This window comes from Bombina bombina, chromosome 5, assembly GCF_027579735.1.
Source record: "Bombina bombina isolate aBomBom1 chromosome 5, aBomBom1.pri, whole genome shotgun sequence".
Classification (NCBI taxonomy): domain Eukaryota; kingdom Metazoa; phylum Chordata; class Amphibia; order Anura; family Bombinatoridae; genus Bombina; species Bombina bombina.
This window is the reverse complement of record NC_069503.1, coordinates 440,466,170-440,487,894: the sequence shown is the minus strand read 5'-3', so window position 1 is coordinate 440,487,894 and position 21,725 is coordinate 440,466,170. Positions and strand designations below refer to the sequence as shown.

At 40.0% G+C, this 21,725-nt stretch overlaps 1 protein-coding gene across 1 annotated transcript in view; it reads left to right on the top strand.

The window, feature by feature from the left end:
* ATP2C1 (ATPase secretory pathway Ca2+ transporting 1) overlaps nucleotides 1-21,725 on the top strand; it is a 209,041-nt gene that overhangs the window by 134,728 nt on the left and 52,588 nt on the right. Inside the window, 3 exon segments of the mRNA XM_053714301.1 lie at nucleotides 9,770-9,874; nucleotides 15,362-15,518; nucleotides 15,954-16,124. Of these exon segments, the coding sequence (XP_053570276.1) occupies nucleotides 9,770-9,874; nucleotides 15,362-15,518; nucleotides 15,954-16,124 (433 nt within the window).

Genomic DNA, 21,725 nt, shown 5'->3' with positions numbered 1-21,725 from the left:
AGACGATGTAATGCTGGAGCTGTCATTTTCCCTATGGGATCCGGTAAGCCATTTTTATTCAGACAGTAAATAAGGGCTTCACAAGGGCTTATTAAGACTGTAGACATTTTCTGGGCTAAATCGATTCATATATACACAGATTTAGCCTTGAGGAATCATTTAATCTGGGTATTTTTGTAAAATAATATCGGCAGGGCACTGTTTTAGACACCTTATTCTCTAGGGGCTTTCCCTAAACATAGGCAGAGCCTCATTTTCTCGCCGGTAATTGCGCACTTGTTTTTGAGAAGCATGACATGCAGTCGCATGTGTGAGGAGCTCTGATACATAGAAAAAGACTTTCTGAAGGCGTCATTTGGTATCGTATTCCCCTTTGGGCTTGGTTGGGTCTCAGCAAAGCAGATACCAGGGACTGTAAAGGGGTTAAAGATAAAAACGGCTCCGGTTCCGTTATTTTAAGGGGTTAAAGCTTCCAAATTTGGTGTGCATACTTTTAAGGCTTTAAGACACTGTGGTGAAATTTTGGTGAATTTTGAACAATTCCTTCATACTTTTTCGCAATTGCAGTAATAAAGTGTGTTCAGTTTAAAATTTAAAGTGACAGTAACGGTTTTATTTTAAAACGTTTTTTGTACTTGTTATCAAGTTTATGCCTGTTTAACATGTCTGAACTACCAGATAGACTGTGTTCTGAATGTGGGGAAGCCAAGGTTCCTTCTCATTTAAATAGATGTGATTTATGTGACACTGAAAATGATGCCCAAGATGATTCCTCAAGTGAGGGGAGTAAGCATGGTACCTGCATCATTCCCTCCTTCTTCTACACCAGTCTTTGCCCACTCAGGAGGCCCCTAGTACATCTAGCGCGCCAATACTCCTTACTATGCAACAATTAACGGCTGTAATGGATAATTCTATCAAAAACATTTTAGCCAAAATGCCCACTTATCAGCGCAAGCGCGACTGCTCTGTTTTAGATACTGAAGAGCATGGGGACGGCTGATGATAATGGTTCTGAAATGCCCCTACACCAGTCTGAGGGGGCCAGGGAGGTTTTGTCTGAGGGAAGAAATTTCAGATTCAGGGAAAATTTCTCAACAAGCTGAACCCGATGTGATTACATTTAAATTTAAGTTGGAACATCTCCGCGCTCTGCTTAAGGAGGTATTATCCACTCTGGATGATTGTGAGAATTTGATCATCCCAGAGAAACTATGTAAAATGGACAAGTTCCTAGAGGTCCCGGGGCTCCCAGAAGCTTTTCCTATACCCAAGCGGGTGGCGGACATTGTAAATAAAGAATAGGAAAGGCCCGGTATACCTTTCGTCCCTCCCCCCATATTTAAAAAATTGTTTCCTATGGTCGACCCCAGAAAGGACTTATGGCAGACAGTCCCCAAGGTCGAGGGAGCGGTTTTCTACTTTAAACAAACGCACCACTATACCTATAGAAGATAGTTGTGCTTTCAAAGATCCTATGGATAAAAAATTAGAAGGTTTGCTTAAAAAGATGTTTGTTCAGCAAGGTTACCTTCTACAACCAATTTCATGCATTGTCCCTGTCACTACAGCCGCGTGTTTCTGGTTCGATGAGCTAGTAAAGGCGATCGATAGTGATTCTCCTCCTTATGAGGAGATTATGGACAGAATCCGTGCTCTCAGATTGGCCAATTCTTTCACCCTAGACGCCACTTTGCAATTGGCTAGGTTAGCGGCGAAAAATTCTGGGTTTGCTATTGTGGCGCGCAGAGCGCTTTGGGTTGAAATCTTGGTCAGCGGATGCGTCTTCCAAGAACAAACTACTTAACATTCCTTTCAAGGGGAAAACGCTGTTTGGCCCTGACTTGAAAGAGATTATCTCTGATATCACTGGGGGTAAGGGCCACGCCCTTCCTCAGGATAGGTCTTTCAAGGCCAAAAAATAAACCTAATTTTCGTCCCTTTCGTAGAAACGGACCAGCCCCAAGTGCTACGTCCTCTAAGCAAGAGGGTAATACTTCTCAAGCCAAGCCAGCCTGGAGACCAATGCAAGGCTGGAACAAGGGAAAGCAGGCCAAGAAACCTGCCACTGCTACCAAGACAGCATGAAATGTTGGCCCCCGATCCGGGACCGGATCTGGTGGGGGGGCAGACTCTCTCTCTTTGCTCAGGCTTGGGCAAGAGATGTTCTGGATCCTTGGGCACTAGAAATAGTCTCCCAAGGTTATCTTCTTGAATTCAAGGGGCTTCCCCCAAGGGGGAGGTTCCACAGGTCTCAATTGTCTTCAGACCATATAAAGAGACAGGCATTCTTACATTGTGTAGAAGACCTGTTAAAAATGGGAGTGATTCATCCTGTTCCATTAGGTGAACAAGGGATGGGGTTCTACTCCAATCTGTTCATAGTTCCCAAAAAAGAGGGAACGTTCAGACCAATCTTAGATCTCAAGATCTTAAACAAGTTCTCAAGGTTCCATCGTTCAAAATGGAAACCATTCGAACAATCTTCTTCCATCCAGGAAGGTCAATTCATGACCACGGTGGATTTAAAGGATGCGTATCTACATATCCTATCCACAAGGAACATCATCGGTTCCTAAGGTTCGCATTCCTGGACAAGCATTACCAGTTCGTGGCGCTTCCTTTCGGATTAGCCACTGCTCCAAGGATTTTCACAAAGGTACTAGGGTCCCTTCTAGCGGTACTAAGACCAAGGGGCATTGCAGTAGTTCCTTACTTGGACGACATTCTGATTCAAGCGTCGTCCCTTCCTCAAGCAAAGGCTCACACGGACATAGTCCTGGCCTTTCTCAGATCTCACGGATGGAAAGTGAACGTGGAAAAGAGTTCTCTATCTCCGTCGACAAGGGTTCCCTTCTTGGGAACAATAATAGACTCCTTAGAAATGAGGATTTTTCTGACAGAGGCCAGAAAAACAAAACTTCTAAACTCTTGTCAAACACTTCATTCCGTTCCTCTTCCTTCCATAGCGCAGTGCATGGAAGTAATAGGTTTGATGGTAGCGGCAATGGACATAGTTCCTTTTGCGCGCATTCATCTAAGACCATTACAACTGTGCATGCTCAGTCAGTGGAATGGGGACTATACAGACTTGTCTCCGAAGATACAAGTAAATCAGAGGACCAGAGACTCACTCCGTTGGTGGCTGTCCCTGGACAACCTGTCACAAGGGATGACCTTCCGCAGACCAGAGTGGGTCATTGTCACGACCGACGCCAGTCTGATGGGCTGGGGCGCAGTCTGGGGACCCCTGAAAACTCAGGGTCTTTGGTCTCGGGAAGAATCTCTTCTACCGATAAATATTCTGGAACTGAGAGCGATATTCAATGCTCTCAAGGCTTGGCCTCAGCTAGCAAAGGCCAAGTCATACGGTTTCAATCAGACAACATGACGACTGTTGCGTACATCAACCATCAGGGGGGAACAAGGAGTTCCCTGGCGATGGAAGAAGTGACCAAAATCATTCAATGGGCGGAGACTCACTCCTGCCACCTATCTGCAATCCACATCCCAGGAGTGGAAAATTGGGGAAGCGGATTTTCTGAGTCGTCAGACATTACATCCGGGGGAGTGGGAACTCCATCCGGAAATCTTTGCCCAAATTACTCAACTGTGGGGCATTCCAGACATGGATCTGATGGCCTCTCGTCAGAACTTCAAGGTTCCTTGCTACGGGTCCAGATCCAGGGATCCCAAGGCGACTCTAGTAGATGCACTAGTAGCACCTTGGACTTCAAACTAGCTTATGTATTCCCGCCGTTTCCTCTCATCCCCAGGCTGGTAGCCAGGATCAATCAAGAGAGGGCGTCGGTGATCTTGATAGCTCCTGCGTGGCCACGCAGGACTTGGTATGCAGATCTGGTGAATATGTCATCGGCTCCACCATGGAAGCTACCTTTGAGACGAGACCTTCTTGTTCAAGGTCCGTTCGAACATCCGAATCTGATCTCACTCCAGCTGACTGCTTGGAGATTGAACGCTTGATCTTATCAAAACGAGGGTTCTCAGATTCTGTTATTGATACTCTTGTTCAGGCCAGAAAGCCTGTAACTAGAAAAATTTACCACAAAATATGGAAAAAATATATCTGTTGGTGTGAATCTAAAGGATTCCCTTGGGACAAGGTAAAGATTCCTAAGATTCTATCCTTTCTTCAAGAAGGATTGGAGAAAGGATTATCTGCAAGTTCCTTGAAGGGACAGATTTCTGCCTTGTCTGTGTTACTTCACAAAAAGCTGGCAGCTGTGCCAGATGTTCAAGCCTTTGTTCAGGCTCTGGTTAGAATCAAGCCTGTTTACAAACCTTTGACTCCTCCTTGGAGTCTCAACTTAGTTCTTTCAGTTCTTCAGGGGGTTCCGTTTGAACCCTTACATTCCGTTGATATTAAGTTATTATCTTGGAAAGTTTTGTTTTTGGTTGCAATTTCTTCTGCTAGAAGAGTTTCAGAATTATCTGCTCTGCAGTGTTCTCCTCCTTATCTGGTGTTCCATGCAGATAAGGTGGTTTTACGTACTAAACCTGGTTTTCTTCCAAAAGTTGTTTCTAACAAAAACATTAACCAGGAGATAGTCGTACCTTCTTTGTGTCCGAAACCAGTTTCGAAGAAGGAACGTTTGTTGCACAATTTGGATGTTGTTCGCGCTCTAAAATTCTATTTAGATGCTACAAAGGATTTCAGACAAACATCTTCCTTGTTTGTTGTTTATTCTGGTAAAAGGAGAGGTCAAAAAGCAACTTCTACCTCTCTCTCTTTTTGGATTAAAAGCATCATCAGATTGGCTTATGTGACTGCCGGACGGCAGCCTCCTGAAAGAATCACAGCTCATTCCACTAGGGCTGTGGCTTCCACATGGGCCTTCAAGAACGAGGCTTCTGTTGATCAGATATGTAGGGCAGCGACTTGGTCTTCACTGCACACTTTTACCAAATTTTACAAGTTTGATACTTTTGCTTCTTCTGAGGCTATTTTTGGGAGAAAGGTTTTGCAAGCCGTGGTGCCTTCCATTTAGGTGACCTGATTTGCTCCCTCCCTTCATCCGTGTCCTAAAGCTTTGGTATTGGTTCCCACAAGTAAGGATGACGCCGTGGACCGGACACACCTATGTTGGAGAAAACAGAATTTATGTTTACCTGATAAATTACTTTCTCCAACGGTGTGTCCGGTCCACGGCCCGCCCTGGTTTTTTAATCAGGTCTGATAATTTATTTTCTTTAACTACAGTCACCACGGTATCATATGGTTTCTCCTATGCAAATATTCCTCCTTAACGTCGGTCGAATGACTGGGGGAGGCGGAGCCTAGGAGGGATCATGTGACCAGCTTTGCTGGGCTCTTTGCCATTTCCTGTTGGGGAAGAGAATATCCCACAAGTAAGGATGACGCCGTGGACCGGACACACCGTTGGAGAAAGTAATTTATCAGGTAAACATAAATTCTGTTTTTGTTAACAAAATAACCAGTTCCTTAAATGTTTTGTAAGCAGATGTTTTGCATTCATTAATTATCCAAGGGACACTACACAGTATGTACAGCAATCTACATAAAAGAAGTGCCTCTAAAAATGTTGATTTTTTATTTTTGTTTTGCACCAACAACATATAAAGTAAAAGCTTTTTAAAGGTGCAGTCTATTCCAAATTTTTTAAAAAGAAAGATAACGCCTTTACTACCTATTCAAGCTTTCCACAACCAACATTGTTATTTTAACATACTTAATACATTTAAACCTCTAAATTGATGCCTGTCTGTAAGCCACTACAGTGCATTTTGATAGATTTTCACAGCAAGACACTGCTAGTTCATGTATGTCATATAGATAACATTGCACTCACTCCTTGGAGTTATTCATGAGGCAGCAATAATTGGCTAAAATTAAGTCTGTAAATAGCACTGAGATAAGGGACAGTCGGCAGATGTTTAGATACAAGGTAATCACAGAGGTAAAAATTTATGTTTATATAACAGTGTTGGTTATGCAAAACTGAGGAATGGGTAATAAAGGGATTATCTATCTTTTTAAACAATAAATATGTTGGAGTAGACTCCCATGAATTTTAAACTAATACAGCTGTATCCATTGTTACTTCTTCCTAATCCTCATTGGCTGATAGACACTTCTTACTATTGCTTATTGGCTGATAAGTAGACGTGCACGTCCAAAAATTGTATCTAGTCCAAAAGATTTTTTAAAAATATTTTTCACAATGTTCAGCCGAATTTCGTTCAAGTTGGGGTTTGGTTCTGTTGGGGTCTGATACAATCATTTGTAATAGTTTATCTAATGATTTCTTTCTACAAAATTCATCATTAAAATCTATTAATTGTCTGACTGGCTGTCCCCAAACATCAGTCATTAATGACGCTATAGCAGGATTGGACAGGGACATGGGATACCCTAGAGGAGAACCTTTTTTTCACTTTCTGCAATGAGATTTTTTTTGTGAAAATTTTTCTGCAGGTCATTTTAAAATTCAATTTTAAATTAGGCAGTTACACTAAAGCAGCAACTTAATTATAATGTGTTGGTTAACTGAAGAATAAAGCATTAAAGTTGTATAATATATTGCAGCAGCTGAAAATTGCATTGTAATTTAGCTGCAGAGGGAAAAAAAATTAAGTTTTTAAAATGTCTCTTGAATAAATGTATTTCCTTTGCTCTAGGTCTAACATCACATAATTATAAGGTAAAATATAGTAATATAAAGATGCATTGCTCACAAGAACATCTTGCATTTAATAGTCACAGCTTTGCAGACCGGGAAAGACTAGGGGCTGGGGTTGACAAATCACAATGATTATGCTGTCCCATATTTGACTGTTCTCTTCAAATATCACGTCACTCTGGCTGCACTCTCTTAAGGAAAACATACACAGTGCAGCCAGAGAACAGCGCTGTTTGAAAAGAACAGCTTGATGAGGTAGAAAGGGACACATGCAGGAACTTTTAGCGCTTTAACTTTTCATCGCTGCTCCACATTAAAAAGTTCTCTTCAAACAGAGCTGTGCTCTGGCTGCACTGTGTAAGCTTTCCTTAACACAGTGCATCCAGAGAAAAGTGTTGTTTGAAGTGAACTGTCAAATATGCAGTAGCGCTGCAAAGCAGCAGTGCATTGATTTTTTTTTTTTTACTGGCTCTCGGATATTTTTTCAAACCCTAGACTTTGCCAGTCTGCAAAGGTGTGATTTCGTAATGTAAGACTTTTTTATGACTACATTTCTATGTTCGACCAAGAGAATAGAAAACAAATTTATTCAAGACATTTTACAATTTCCTTTTTTGTGTGCAGATAATTTGCAATGCAATTTTCAACTATTGCACTATAGTATAAAACTATAACACCTTAACGACCGCTACGTACCCCTTACGTCACTGCTTGTTAAGGGATTGTATAGGTATAATAGCACAGGTCTTGCTGCTAGCGGTATGACCCCGCTATTAGACCCTCCCTCCTGCAAGCTTGCTAAGATAAGACACCCCCATTAAGGGGTTACAATTTGCTTTATTCTCTAGTTAACCAACACATTGCAATTGAACTGGTTGGTGCTTTAGTGTAACTGCCTAATTAAAATGAAATTTTATTTAAAAATGACCTTCAGAAAAAATTTCACTAGAAGAATCTCATTGCAGAGGGTAAAAAAAATTCTGCATCTGGGGGAACGAACAAACAAATAGATTTGGTCAATCAATTGTTCGTTCTTTGTCCGTTTTGTCTGCTCGCATAGCAGAAGAATCACAGAATTGGCATCAATACAAATTTGTCCAAAACCTGAATGCACATCTCTACTGATAAATGCATCCTGTTAATGCTCATTGGTTGGCAGGCACTTTCTGCCCAACTGATAATGCTATGTTCATTTTCATTTCAATTTTAGCAGCTTTAACACCATATTCTAAGGGAAGAATAACTAAACATGTGAATGCTTCTTTGCCATAAGGATGACAAATTATTTTTGAGTATATGAATTAGAGATTGAAGGCAGGGTAAAGCAGTAAGATGATCTGCATAAGAGACCTCTTAATAAATTAATTTATAATGTATAGTTTATGTATATTATTATGAGGTGTTATGCCATAGGGTAAGAGCAAGAAAAACACAATTATCAAGTAATTGTAGGAAAGCATACAACTAAAAAAAGATTGCTCTTCTCTGTGTAGTGAATAATATGATACTGCTTTAACAAAGTGTCAGCAAAGATATAGTATTTTACAACTATATAATTACATTCATACTTAATCTTTATTGTTTACAAAGACATTCATACTAGGTTTGCACGATTAATCGCGTATGCGGTTTTAAACCGCGATTAATCGCCACGGCTTTAAAACCACAAGAGTACGCGATTTTTTTGAAAAAAAAATCTTCAGATGTGTCTTTCCTGCATTGATTTGTATTATGCTGGCTTCGTAAAGTAATTTTTATATTAATTGGTGGTGCTGCTATACTGCTTTTGTGCATTGATTTGTATGTGATTTCTTGCAAACCAGCTCCATCTAGTGGTTGCTTTTAGCATACATTTGTAAAATGGCTGTTTTACTTTCACTTCCTGTTTGTGATCTCAGTAGCAGCCGGTCAATCTATAGAAGTCTAAAAGCAGAGCCCATGCAGGAGACTAAAGAGGAGGGAAAGCCACTTACTTAAATTTCCCCCTAGGGACGTCTGCAGTCTGAAACTTAGGGTAACTATGTAATTATTATGGAACCTCCCACACAATCTCCTGCTCTCTGGGAAACAGCTCAAACACATAGCAGATGCAGTTAACCCCACGGCTGCCAAAAGGGGTAAAACTGCAGTCCCCTCTGCTAGCTAGCTGCTGGGTTAGCTGCATCTACAATGTATTTGATATCAGCAAGTCACAGCATTTCTGAAAGGAGCAGCCCCCCCACCCCTACTGCTATATGCCTGTATTGGATTCTTGGACAGGAGCAGGGCTCATTTTCAGTCAAGATAAAATGTTTTTAAAAAGAAGAAAAATAATATAAATATATATATATATATATATGCATACATACACACACACACGTGTGTGACTGTGTATGTGATTGTGTGTGTGTGTATGTGTGTATATGTGTATATATATATATATGTGTGTATATATATATATATATATATATATATATATACATACACATATGTGGTTTGTATTTTTATGCTCCCAGAGTGTATTGGACATTGAGAAACATGTACATTAAGATACTGTAGTGTTAAATAAACTTTTTATTGAAAAATTAAGGTGTTATAGTAATTTTAAAAAAATCGTAATTCCCCCCCCCCCCATATCGCCCAGCCCTAATTCATACATACAAACAAGTTGGCTGATATTAAAAACACTTAAACCAAAAAGATTAGCCAACATGCAATTATCTTAAGTGAGTAAATAAAATGACTGCTGCAGCAGACAGAAGAAGAATCTTATCTGCTAAACCCCTTCAATCCAGGGGCTACTTTAATATTACACTCGTAATCTGAACTGCTGAGAGTCAAACGCTACTAATTTATTGTATATAAGTTAAATCATTCCGGTAAGCTAATTAAAAAAAGGAGAGACAGAGCTTCTCCTGGTGACCCCTGATGCGCGTTTCACAAGAAAGCTTCTGAAGAATGCTCTATCAGTTTTTAGATTACTTTGTAAATCAGTATGGCAAGCTACCATGACAATATATTAATTTGCTAGAAAACATCTGTTCTGTTTATTGTAGATATCATTTTAATATTTACAAGTTTGGTGTAAAAACATGATCGATCACACAGTTTTATGTAATTACCCATAGATGGGACTTGAGGGACTTCGTCATGATTACATTCGGAAGGCAGAGTACCCGTTCAGCTCAGAACAGAAGTGGATGGCAGTGAAATGTGTTCACAGAACCCAGCAGGTATTTGTATGATCTAGTGATGTTAGTTTCTTATATGAGCCACAAAGTGAAGACTAATTGCCGTTAAAGGGATATGAACCCCATATTTTCTTTCATATTTCAGATAGTGCATACAATTTTAACCAACTTTCCAATTTGCTTTATTCTCTTGGTATCCTTGTTAATGGAGCAGCAATGCACTACTGAGAGCTAGCTCAAGACATTGGGTGAACCAATTTCAAGAGGCATATATGTGCTGCCACCAATCAGCACCTAGCTCCCAGTAGTACATTGCGGCTCCTGAGCCTACCTAGGTATGTGTTTTAAACAAAGGATACCAAGACAATGTAGAAAATTAGAAAATAGAAGAAAATTTGAAAGTTCTTTAAAATGGTTTAATTCTGACTTTACGCTCCCTTTAATGGAGAATGGTGATCACTTTACTGAAAATGTGCACTTTGTAGCAATCCATCTTGGAAAGTTCAAATCATACAGATGTTGCAGTGAAATCCCCCCCCCCCCACATCCTCTTGAATGACTCCCAATTTATATAAATTGCATGTGTTTTTTTTTTTTAAAGATCTGTTGCACAGGCAAAAAATATATAAAAATGAACGACTATATTACATCATAGATTTAGAAGTGTGATGTCCACAATTTATTTGTCTTTTCTGTGGGAAGATGTATTTCTTCACTGCCAAAAAAATGATAGCATTTGTCAGAGCCCCTTTTTTTCTAAATTGTAGCTTGTCTTTACATGTTTTGTCTTTTCTAAAGCGGTTTCATATGCATTAGATTGTGTGGGCACGCAGAGAGCTCTCAAATCTAGATGGTAGAACAAATGTTTATATATCGGTTGTAACAATACCAAAATCAAAATGTTCTGGCTTAATAGTACATTTAGAGGGACATTAAACATTTTCAGATTGTAATATAAAATGTTTAATGTGTAGTAAAATTTTAGAACTGGAAATGCAGAATCAAGCCCAAATGTAACATTTTATATATGTCTGTATCTAGCTAGCTGTCATCTATCTATGCATTTATCATCTATCTACCAAGTGTATGCCTCCAATGTCTAATAAAGTCTGATATCTGTATATGCTCCTATATCTCCATATGACACTTTTTTTGCTTTTTTTAATATGTTTTTATTGCAGATAAAACAAAGACAATGGTATAGATTTCCACATTAAAAGGACATTGTACTGTACATTTTTATCCACTTTAATGTGTTCCCAGTAATGTATTTTACATGCTGGAGTGTATCAAATTGTTTACAAATAGTCCCTTTACCTTTATTTAAAATAGATTATTTTGCTGAAAATATGAATTCTTTAGTATTCTCTATAGAAGGCAGCAAGCTAGTAGGGAGGTGGAAGATATATGTATTGCAATTTTACTTTTCAGTTGCTTTCTGTAAGTGTTGGACATTGTGTATAGACAGAGAGTTTAGAAAAGGAGACCTTAATACATAGATAAATGGATAAGGTTAGGAGGTCTTCTATTTCATTGTACTCAGTCCATTTATATGGGCATGATCTTGAGAACAATGGATTGAGGCATCAATCAGCAAAACAGCTATGTTATATATAAAAATAAACCTAAAGGAGCACTTATACATACATGTTCTACTCTGCAGCTACTGTAACAAGTCATTTGGAACACATTAAGGGGAAACTTATTTTATTGTACAATGTCCCTATATAGTGTTGTATATACAATTTTTCACAAAATTAACAGTTTTTTAGGTGCATTAGAAAAACACAGCTTCATTAAGCATTAAAGCTGACTAGAAATACTTGGAAAGAAAACAAGCCAAATCTTTGGGGGCTTTATTTGAACATTATGTTGTAAATGCATGTGTCTCCCCTTCACACCCAGAACCCTGCATAGCTAGATAAACAACTCCTAAGATAAAATGTACCTTTCTTTGGGGATCTCTCACTACTGATGAGACCTCTTAGATCATCTTGCCAGAGCGAAGAGCTTTAGGCCATCGGGCTCAAAAAGAGAAAACATTTTGTTCCTCTATTAACAATCTCTCATATAATTTAAGATTTTATTATAGCAAATATAGTTATAGTAGAAACTTCGCTGAAACACCTTAAAAGGACACTTAAGTCAAAATTAAACTTTTATGACTCAGAGACTTTTTAATTTACTTTTAAGAGACTTTCCAATTTACTTCCATTATCAAATTGTGCACAATCCTTTTATATACACACTTTCCGAGGCACCAACTTCTACTGAGCATGTGTACCATTTCACTGTGTATACTAGTCTGTGATTGGCTGATTGCTGTCACATGTTACAGCATGCTGGCAAATGGGGGGGGGAAAAATAAAAGAAAATAAAAAAATATCTACTGCTTATTTTAAATTCAGAGTGTTATTACATTGTATTTTTATTATGCACTTGTTTATTGTGCAATTTTGCTGTATTTAATGGTCCTTTAACAAAACTGTGTATAAACAACAATTGTGATTGGAAAAACCCTAATTGTACTGAATAGACAGACCAGGGGGCGGGGCCTCAAGAAGTCATTATGTTTTTACTATATTTCTGACTTCTTTTTTCTATATACCTATCCTCAACTCATTTTATATACACATAGCTATAAATGCACTACCATCATTTTCTCCTCTTTCTAATTCCCTTCTTCCCATGTATTCTCTCCTGCTGCCTCTTCTAACTCCCACTATTTCATTTGCTCAATTGTTTCCTCTGTCCTTTTCTTTATTACCTTTTATATCTACTTCTCTCTCATTCCCCCTTTTTTCTCTTCTATACCTACCTCACCTTCCTTTTGTTCCTATCTCTCCTGCTCTTTTTTTCTGCTCACCTAGGTTGCAACATTGCAGTGCCAATTGCTTTATGGATGCTAAAACATTACACTTATCATTTCAATGTTTAAACAATTATTATAATTTAAAAAAATATCTGCATATTATTCCCAGGCTACTCTTTGCTTTAAATACATTGTACTATCTAGCATTTGTTTGGCTTTTAAAAGGATGTTTTAGTGCAAAAATGAAATGACACCCAGAGGGGCGTTTGACTATGTGCTAAACTCCTTTGTAGGGGTTAAACACACAGACTTGCAAGGTCAGTAGTGCTAAAATTGCATCGTTCAATGAATTAGAGCATGCTTATCGCACTACAATGTCCCATTTAAGTGTATGTTTTTATAAGATAACATTTATTATTATTCCTTTCTTTCATATGGGGGTGAGAATTTATAAGCCTTGATGTGTGGGATTGAAATCCAACCACTAGGAGGAGGCAAGAACTCCTAAATAATAAGAGCTTTTAAGTCTTCCCACCTCCCAGCAGAAAGGTGAAGATTAGAGGTGTTCCAGCTTCTACATTGACAGGGGTGCTCAGACCTTTGTTAGACCTGTTATACCTTTGCTGTCCTGGATTATGGGGTATAGGAGTACTTGGTTATTGACACCATATTTCCTTATGGGATATACTGTGTTTAAATCTAACCAGGACAAGAAGTCCTCTTCCAACTCTAAGTCCGCATGAAGGTCCGGCCCCTTATCCAAATCAAGATCTGCTAGCGGGCAGACTGAATCACTTTCAGAAAGCCTGGTTTTAATCAGTTCAGGATCCTTGGGGTTTAAACATCATTTCCCAGAGTTACCAGATAGGTTTTCGTTCCTGGGTTTCTTAAAGGGACAGTATAGTGAAAAATAAACTTTAATGGTTCAAATAGAGCATACAATTTTAAGCAACTTTCTAATTTACTACTATTAATTTTTTTTCGTTCTCTTGGTATCTTTATTTTAAAAATCTGGAAAGTAAGCTTATGAGCCGGCCCATTTATGGGTCAGCACCTGGATAGTGCTTGCTGATTGGAAGGCTACATTTAGACACAAATCAGCAAGCACTACCTAGGTGCTGAACCAAAAATGAGCCGGCTCCTATGCTTACATTCCAGCTTTTTAAAATAAAGATACTGAGATAACAAAGAAGAATTGATAATAGGAGTAAATTATAAAGTTGCTAAAAATTACATGCTCTATCCGAATCATGGAAGTTTTATTTTGACTATACTTTCCCTTTAAGGACTGTTCCTTCTGTCGCATGTTGCCAAAAATTCTTCGAAGGCCGTGCTATTTCTCATTTTTCACAAAGACAAAGCTGTACTACTTACCCAATTTAAATTCTTGCCAAATGTTGCAGAAAACATAAACCAGGAAATTGTGGTTCCATCTTTGTGTCCCAATCCTTCAAATTCCAAAGAGAGACTTCTTTGTAACCAAGATGTGTTAGGGCCTTAAAGGGACAGTATGCACTCATTTTCATATAACTGCATGTAATAGACACTACTATAAAGAATAAGATGCACAGATACTGATATAAAAATCCAGTATAAAACTGTTTAAAAACTTACTTAGAAGCTGTCAGTTTGTGTCTGTTGAAAAGGCAGCTGGAAAGCCCATTGCAAGTGGCAAATAAGACACTCCCCCCCCCCCTTCTTTTGCATATGAAAAGACCCTTTACACAAACAGGAGCAAGCTGGAGAAGGTAGCTGACGGTATTCACATAAAACTTTGGGGCTTGGTTAGGAGTCTGAAAATCAGAGCAATGTTATTTAAAAATAAGCAAAACTATACATTTATTTTAAAAAAAAAACTTTATGGGCTATATAAATAGATCATCTACAAAACATTTATGCAAAGAAAAAATGAGTGTATAATGTCCCTTTAAAGTTTTATATACAGACCACTAGGGATTCCAGACAGAGTCCCAATTTATTTGTCCATCATTCTTGTTCTAGTATAGGACAGAAAGCTACAGCAGTTACTCTAGCCTCTTGGTTAAAACAGGGGATTTACAAAGCTTACTTGGTGGTGGGAAAGTCGCCGCCCTAAACGTATAACAGCTCATTCCACTAGATCAGTTTCTACTTTGTGGGCTTTCAAAAATGTAGTATCAATGGAACATATTTGCGAAGCTGCAACCTGGTCTTCTTTACACACGTATGCCAAATGTTACAATTTTTTATGTTTTTGCTTCTTCAGAAGCGGTTTTTGGCAGGAAAGTATTTCAAGATGCAGTGTCTGGCAAATGGGAACTACATTATCCTTGTCCCACCCTTTCCTTGTCGTGGACTCCACAGCTTGGGTATTAAATACCACATGTCAAGGCTAGTGGCCTCTCACTACCATTTGGAAGAAAACTAAATGTATGCTTACCTGATAAATTATTTTCATTCAGAGAAGTGAGGGTCCACGAGACACCACCTTTTTACATTTTTTATTTGGAGGGCAGTTTTTATTTGCAACTCTTTATCGCTTGCTTTGTCTTTCCTTCCTGTCTGTTCTTTTCCTCTGCTCGGGTATACATTAAACTGAGTAATAAAGGGAGGACTTAAAAGGATCTTTGTAGCTGCAGGAAATTCAATCTCACACATCAGGGTTTGTGGATTCTCACCATCCTGAAAGAAAATAATTTATCAGGTAAGCATAAATTTTGTTTTGTTTTTGTCCACAGGATAAACCTGAGATATGCTTTATGAAAGGAGCCTACGAACAAGTTATTCGGTATTGCACCACATACATCAGCAAGGGACAGACATTGCCTCTTACACAACAGCAAAGAGAATTGTATCTTCAAGAAACCGCATATATGGGCACAGCTGGACTCCGAGGTAAGAGGATTTATGAAGCATTCAAAGCATAAAATGAAGAGAAATGCAGAAGCAAACTCAAAGTAAATGGTAGCTATGTCTGAATATAAAGCAAGCAAACCTTACGTTTTGTCTTTCCGAGCATCACAATAATTTAGCAGTATAGAAAAAAAACATTTGTAGTTAAGCAACCTGAACAAAAGAAAACAAAAGACAATCCTTTAGTTATTTACTGCACCAAAGGAAATTATGCGAATCATTTTAGCAACTGTACACCATTTTTGAACTGACAGTTGTGGAAAAAGGCTTGTAAAAATGTAAACGTGGGGGTTGCAATAAAGGGAATTTCAGTACTGTAGTTACATAAAATCTATGACTATACTTTGTTCTGGTATTGTTTGCTGTGATCTGTCTGTAATTCTATACGGAGATTAACTTTTTATTTTCTCATTTTAGTTATAGCTTTGGCTTCTGGTCCTGAATTGGGGCAGATGACTTTCCTGGGTCTAGTGGGCATCATTGATCCTCCACGCACAGGTGTAAAAGAAGCAGTCACAGCACTCATTCGCTCTGGAGTAGCTATTAAAATGATTACTGGAGACTCGCAGGAGACAGCTGTAGCAATTGGTATGTAATTTTCTCCTGTTATCTCCACTAGGACATCAACTACATCCTGTACAGAGAAAAAGTATTTAATTTGTTGGTTAAAAAAAGAAGCAATCTGACTCTTGAACAAAAAATCATTACAATTTCAGCTGTAGTGTTCAGAGTGCCATTTCGAAGAGAATCTTCTTTATTTCCCCAAGAAGATTGTGCAATATAAGACAATGTGATGAATAAGGAATATATGGGAGCATTTATTGAACGTGCTTAATGCATTTACTGTTTCTTAAAAAATTTACTTGCCAAGGTTGATTAACTTGTTATTAAAGGAACATTATACACTCATTTTTTTCTTTGCATAAATGTTTTGAAGATGATCTATTTATATAGCCCATAAAGTTTTTTTGTTTTTTTTAAATGCATAGTTTTGCTTATTTTTAAATAACATTGCTCTGATTTTCAGACTCCTAACCAAGCCCCAAAGTTTTAGCAGAATACCGACAGATACCTACTCCAGCTTACCTCTGTTTGTGTAAAGGGTCTTTTCATATGCAAAAGAAGGGAGAGGGGGGGGTGTCTTATTTTCCACTTGCAGTGGGCTTTCCAACTGCCTTCTCAACAGAGCTAAACTGAGAGCTTCAAAACAGTTTTATACTGGATTTTTATATCCGTATCTGTGCATCTTATTCTTTATAGTAGTGTCTATTACACGCAGTTATATGAAAATTACTGTATACTGTCCCTTTAAGCTCTTATGTCCTTGAGTGCTCTCTTGCTATTTATTCAAATTTATTACACTTTATTATTATTATTATTACATTTTTAAAAACATTTCATCCCCATAGAATTAATCAGATACTAGCATGTCTTTTCCTTTTCTGGAGAAGGTGGAAACCCCCAGTTAGTCTTTAAAATAACCCCCTTCCAGTAATTTGCTCAGCCTAGAAATGCTTTGTTTCTCTTACTTGGTGTATTCAGTCCACGGATTCATCCTTAATTGTGGGATATTCTCAATCCCTACAGGAAATGGCAAAGAGAGCACACAGCAAAGCTGTCCATATAGCTCCCCTCAGGCTCCGCCCCCCCCAGTCATTCTCTTTGTCGCTCTATCAAGTAGCATCTCCACGGGGGTGGTAAAGAGTATGTGGTATTAGATTTGTAGTTTTATTTCTTCAATCAAGAGTTTGTTATTTTAAAATAGTGCCTGTTTGTACTATTTACTCTGAGGCAGAAAGTGATGAAGATTTCTGCTGAGAGGAAAAAGATTTTAGCATGTTGTAACTAAAATCCATTGCTGTTCCCACGCAGGACTGTTGAGTACAGGAGAACTTCAGTTGGGGGGAACAGTTTGCAGGCTTATTCTGCTTAAGGTATGTTCAGTCATATTTCTAACAAGACCTGGTAGTGCTAGAAGACTGACAGATATCCCATGAGGGAAGGTAAGCCATTTTCTGAGACACAGTATAGAAAGAGGGCTTCAGTTAAGGGCTTTAATACTGACAGACACTGTGATGGGCTAAATCGATTACTTTATTAGGGTAATTAAGCGTTATTAAGCGTTTTTAAAAGTTGCAAACACTTTTTTGGGAATTTTTTTACGCCTGGCATTTTAAAAGACAGCTATTCTGACTCAGAAAGGCCCCATAGCTCTAGAGTGAGAAGGAGGAGGCCTCATTTTCGCGCCTCAATTGCGCAGTTGATTTGCAACACAACTCCATGCAGCTTCATGTGCAGAGCCTTTAGAGTACAGGAGGACTTCAGGGAGGCTTAATTTACACCTGCAAATAACCCTAAAGGAAGGTAAAGCCACAGCAAAGACTGTGGCATAGTACTGTAGTGGGTTAAACGGGGTATTTACTCATTTTGCTCCGGTTTGGGCATTAAGGGGTTAAACGATTTGAAAACTTGTGCCTTTTATTATTTAAAGAGACAGTAACGTTTTTTCCAAAAAGTATTTTTTTCAATATTTTATTGTTGTCTGAGTCTGTCAAACATGTCTGAGCCTTCAGATAGACCTTGTTCTTTATGTTCAAAAGCCATGGCAATACCCCCATTACATTTATGTTTAAAGTGTGCACAAACATCTAAGCATTTTAAAGATCATCCAGTGACAATTAAAAATGCTGCCCAAGATGATTCCTTAACGGAGGGTAATGAGGATAGTCCTCCTTCCTCCCCCCACGTGTCTACACCAGTTACGCCCGCGCAAGCGATGCCTAGTCCCTCGGCCAATATTACTTTTCAGCAATTAGCAGCAGTAATGGATAATTCACTTGCAGCATTTTTATCCAAACTGCCAGTTTTTCCTAGAAAGCGCGATAGCTCAGTTTTAAATACAGAGGATGAGCAATCTGAAGCTTTGGATAATTTATCTGTAGTGCCCTCACAAAACTCAGAGATAGGAGTGAGAGAAGGGCGGTCTGAGGGAGAAATTTCTGACGCAGGAAAAATTTCTCAGCAGGCAGAGTCGGATTCCTTAGCGTTTAAGCTGGAACACCTCCGCGTCCTGCTTAAGGAGGTTTTAGCTACGCTGGATGATTGTGACCCCATGGTGGTCCCTGAAAAATTGTGTAAAATGGACAGATATTTAGAGGTCCCTGTATACACGGAGGCATTTCCGATCCCTAAGAGGGTGGCGGATATTGTGACTAAGGAGTGGGAGAGACCAGGTGTACCCTTTGTTCCCCCACCTATCTTTAAGAAAATGTTCCCCATAATAGACCCTAGACGGGACGCGTGGCAGACGGTCCCTAAGGTAGAGGGGGCTGTTTCAACACTAGCTAAGCGTACAACTATACCAATAGAGGACAGTTGTGCTTTCAAAGATCCTATGGATAAAAAATTGGAAGGATTGCTGAAGAAAATGTTTGTTCAGCAAGGTTTTATGCTTCAACCTATTGCCTGCATTATTCCGGTAACTACTGCAGCGGCTTTTTGGTTTGAGGCCCTGGAGGAGTCGCTCCAGAGGGAGACTTCATATGATGAGGTCATGGATAGAATTCACGCTTTAAAGCTGGCTAATTCCTTTATCACTGATGCCGCTCTCCAGTTAGCTAAACTAGTGGCGAAAAACTCAGGTTTTGCCATCATGGCGCGAAGAGCGCTTTGGCTTAAATCATGGTCGGCGGATGTGTCGTCCAAGACAAAACTGTTAAATATTCCCTTCAAGGGGAAGACCCTTTTCGCCCCGGAGCTGAAAGAAATTATTTCGGATATCACTGGGGGCAAGGGCCATGCCCTTCCATAAGATAGGCCGTTTAAAGCCAAAAACAAGGCTAATTTTCGCTCCTTTCGCAACTTCAGGAGCGGACCTGCTGCAACCTCTGCTGCTGCAAGGCAAGATAACACTTCCCAGCCTAAAACAGTCTGGAAACCTTTGCATGGCTGGAATAAGGGTAAACAGGCCAAGAAGCCTGCTCCTGCTACCAAGACAGCATGAAGGGGTAGCCCCCGATCCGGGATCGGATCTGGTAGGGGGCAGACTCTCTCTCTTTGCTCAGGCCTGGGCAAGAGACGTTCGGGATCCCTGGGCATTAGAAATAGTTGCTCAGGGGTATCTTCTAGAATTCAAGGATTCTCCCCCAAGGGGAACGTTCCACATTTCTCGTTTGTCTTCAGACCAAACGAAGAAACAGGCGTTCTTACGCTGTGTAGAAGATCTACTAAGAATGGGAGTGATACATCCAGTTCCAATTGCAGAACAAGGACTGGGCTTTTACTCAAACCTGTTCGTAGTTCCCAAAAAGGAAGGAACTTTCAGGCCAATCCTGGATCTAAAAATTCTAAACTAATTCCTCAGAGTTTCGTCTTTCAAGATGGAAACCATTCGGACAATTTTGCCGATGATCCAGGAAGGTCAATATATGACTACCGTGGATCTAAAGGATGCGTACCTACATATTTCTATCCACAAAGATCACCATCAGTTCCTAAGGTTTGCCTTTCTGGACAATCATTACCAGTTCGTGGCCCTGCCTTTCGGGCTGGCTACTGCTCTCAGAATTTTCACAAAGGTGCTAGGGTCCCTTCTGGCGGTACTAAGACCGCGGGGCATTGCAGTAGCACCTTACCTAGACGACATCTTAATACAGGCGTTTGTCCTTTCACAGAGCCCAAGGCTCATACGGACATCGTTCTGGCCTCTCTAAGGTCTCACGGGTGGAAGGTGAACGTAGAAAAGAGTTCTCTGTCCCCGCTCACAAGGGTTCCCTTTCTGGGAACACTAATAGACTCGGTAGAAATGAAAATCTTTCTGACAGAGGTCAGGAAGTCAAAACTGTTGAATCCTTGCCGAGTTCTTCATTCCATTCCTCAGCCTTCCGTGGCTCAGTGCATGGAAGTGATTGGTTTAATGGTTGCGGCGATGGACGTGGTCCCTTTCACACGAATCCATCTCAGACCACTGCAACTGTGCATGCTCAAACAGTGGAATGGAGATTACACAGATTTATCTCCTCAGATTCACGTGGACCAAAAGACCAGAGACTCTCTTCTCTGGTGGTTGTCTCAAGATCACCTGTCTCAGGGGCTGAGTTTCCGCAGACCGGAATGGATCATTGTCACGACCGATGCCAGTCTGATAGGCTGGGGTGCGGTCTGGAACTCCCTAAAGGCTCAGGGACTATGGTCTCGGGAAGAATCTCTTCTCCCGATAAACATTTTGGAGCTGAGAGCGATGTTCAATACGCTCCAGGCGTGGCCTCAACTAGCAGAGGCCAAATTCATCAGATTTCAGTCGGACAACATCACGACTGTAGCGTACATCAATCACCAGGGGGGAACAAAGAGTTCCCTAGCGATGAAGGAAGTATCCAAGATTATCAAGTGGGCGGAGGATCACTCCTGCCATCTATCTGCAATTCACATCCCAGGAGTAGACAACTGGGAGGCGGATTTTCTAAGTCGTCAGACTTTCCATCCGGGGGAGTGGGAACTCCACCCGGAGGTTTTTGCTCAGCTAACTCAGCTTTGGGGCATTCCAGAATTGGATCTGATGGCGTCCCGTCAGAACACCAAACTTCCCCTTTACGGATCCAGATCCAGGGATCCCAAGGCAGCGTTGATAGATGCATTAATAGCGCCTTGGTCATTCAGCCTAGCTTATGTCTTTCCACCGTTTCCTCTTCTCCCTCGGCTAATAGCCAGAATCAAACAGGAGAGGGCTTCGGTAATTCTGATAGCGCCTGCGTGACCACGCAGGACTTGGTATGCAGACCTAGTGGGCATGTCATCGGTCCCACCATGGAAACTGCCATTGAGGCAGGATCTTCTAATCCAAGGTCCTTTCAAGCATCCAAATCTAGTTTCTCTGCAGCTGACTGCTTGGAGATTGAACGCTTAATCCTATCTAAGCGGGGGTTCTCTGATTTAGTTATAGATACTCTGATACAGGCCAGAAAGCCTGTCACCAGGAAAATTTACCATAAGATATGGCGAAAATATCTTTGTTGGTGTGAATCCAAGGGTTACTCGTGGAGTAAAGTTAGGATTCCAAGGATATTGTCTTTTCTCCAAGAAGGTTTGGAGAAAGGTCTGTCAGCTAGTTCCTTAAAGGGACAGATATCTGCTCTGTCTCTTCTGTTACACAAGCATCTGGCAGCTGTGCCAGACGTTCAAGCGTTTGCA